General features: G+C 66.8%; 1 protein-coding gene across 1 annotated transcript; it reads left to right on the top strand.

The window, feature by feature from the left end:
• Nucleotides 1-263: 263 nt before the first annotated feature.
• EMIHUDRAFT_248641 (hypothetical protein) lies at nucleotides 264-1,645 on the top strand (the record flags this gene model as incomplete). The annotated part of the gene is made up of 2 exons (XM_005762253.1): nucleotides 264-499; nucleotides 1,558-1,645. 2 exons carry the CDS (start codon nucleotides 264-266, stop codon nucleotides 1,643-1,645), a joined length of 324 nt encoding a protein of 107 aa, XP_005762310.1.
• Nucleotides 1,646-1,823: the final 178 nt, after the last annotated feature.

The following is a 1,823-nucleotide window of genomic DNA, read 5'->3' as shown; positions in this document are numbered from 1 at the left end:
GCTCGCTCGGGGACGAAAGTGGGAAGTTGTCCGTTACACGTTAGGGCGGGGCCCTCGACGCCTCAGTCCGGCCCTCCGAGGGGGGAAGGGAATGCGGGGTCCCCACGGGCGCCTCTCTTCGGCCCTCCCGAGGGGGGGAGGGGAGCAAGGGGGCGGGGGGATCGGGGCGGTGGGTGAGTAATTTCGCCAAATTTGCGCGCGTCCGTCCCGGCCTTGAGAATTACGCGCCCCCCCCCCGCGGGGCCTGCTATTGCGCCTCCTCCATGGCCTCCCACCGCATCGGCGCCCGCCTCTCGGGCCTCTCGCCGCAGCAGCTGTGCGCCTTCATCGACGAGCAGGCGCCTCTCTGGAGCGCCGCCGCCCTGCGCGTGGCGGAGGAGCACGCCGCACGGCTCGTGGAGCAGCCCGAGTGGGTGCTCTCCGACGTCCTCCTCTCGCCGGACCTCGCCCCGCACATCCTCGCCCAGCTGCCGACTAAGGAGCACGCCGCCAAGGGGACGTGCCGCGCGTGGCGCTGCGGCTGGAAGGAGACGCTCGCGGCTGGAAGGAGGCTGCGCTTGCTTGTGGTCGGCGAAGACATCAGCTCGATGGAGCGGTACGACCCGGCTGAGAATGTGTGGGAAAGGGAGGCTGTGGCGCCAATGCCGACGACACGGGAGTGTCACCGTCTGCGCCTGGACATCCTCGACGGAAAGCTCTACGCGGTGGGCGGCATGGATGCTGACAACGCAAGTACGAACCTGGTGGAGCGGTATGACCTGGCTACGAAAGCCTGGGATGTCGTGGCGCCGATGGCAACGCCACGCGAAAATCACGCCATGGCGGTGCTCGACGGCAAGCTCTACGCTGCGGGAGGCGAGAATGTCGACGGGCAGGAGAACCTGAACTCGGTCGAGCGGTACGATCCGGCGACGAACGCTTGGGAGGAGGTGGCTCCGATGGTGAGATCTCGGGATTTATTCAGCTTGGCGGTGCTCGAAGGCAAGCTGTATGCTGTGGGCGGGTTCTATGCCGGTCGCTGTGTGGAGCGATACGATCCCGCTACGAACGCGTGGGAGGAGGTCGCGCCGATGGCGGAGGCGCGGTCCGATCACACCGTAGCTGTGCTCAACAGCAAGCTGTACGCTGTGGGAGGCGATGGCGGAGTCTTTGGCGGTGACATCCTCAGCTCGGTAGAGCGGTACGACCCGGCAGCAAATTCGTGGGAGGCGGTGGCGCCAGTAGCGGCGGGGCGGTCCAATCACGGCGTGGCGGTGCTCGATGGCAAGTTGTACGTTGTGGGCGGGCTTAGCAGGGACCGAGACGTCGCTGACTGGCACCCGGCGAGCTTACGATGGCTGAGCTCGGTGGAGCGGTACGATCCGGCGCTGGACGCGTGGGAGGCCGTAGCGCCGATGGCGGCGAGGCGGGTGTGTCTCAGCTTGGCGGTGTGAGGGCAAGCCTGTACTATGCGGGCGGCGCGGTGACACCACGTCGGCGGATCGTACACACAGGGATTTTACGGGAGGATGTGCGGTGCTAAGCCGTCTCCCTGTGTATCTGAGGTTACCAACAGAGTGTTTGCGCGGGATTCATTTTTCTGCCGCTGGGTCATTGCACATTGGACTTGTGGAGCCGCTCGCTGGCCAGCTTATGCGAGAACTAGCTGAGGGGCTCGCTAAACGCTCGCCGAGCTCCATGCTGTGCAACACCACCTCCTCACTAATCGTCAGGGGCGCGGAGAGCGCAGTGCACTGCGGTGAGGCTGCGCCGCGGGGGCTCGCCCCCTGCACCGCGCTCTCAGAGCGGCGTAGGGGAGAGGCGCGGTCGGTGGCGGCGGCGGC

This window comes from Emiliania huxleyi (assembly GCF_000372725.1).
Source record: "Emiliania huxleyi CCMP1516 unplaced genomic scaffold EMIHUscaffold_689, whole genome shotgun sequence".
In the NCBI taxonomy this organism is placed as follows: Eukaryota; Haptophyta; order Isochrysidales; family Noelaerhabdaceae; genus Emiliania; species Emiliania huxleyi.
This window is presented reverse-complemented; position numbering and strand designations above follow the sequence as displayed.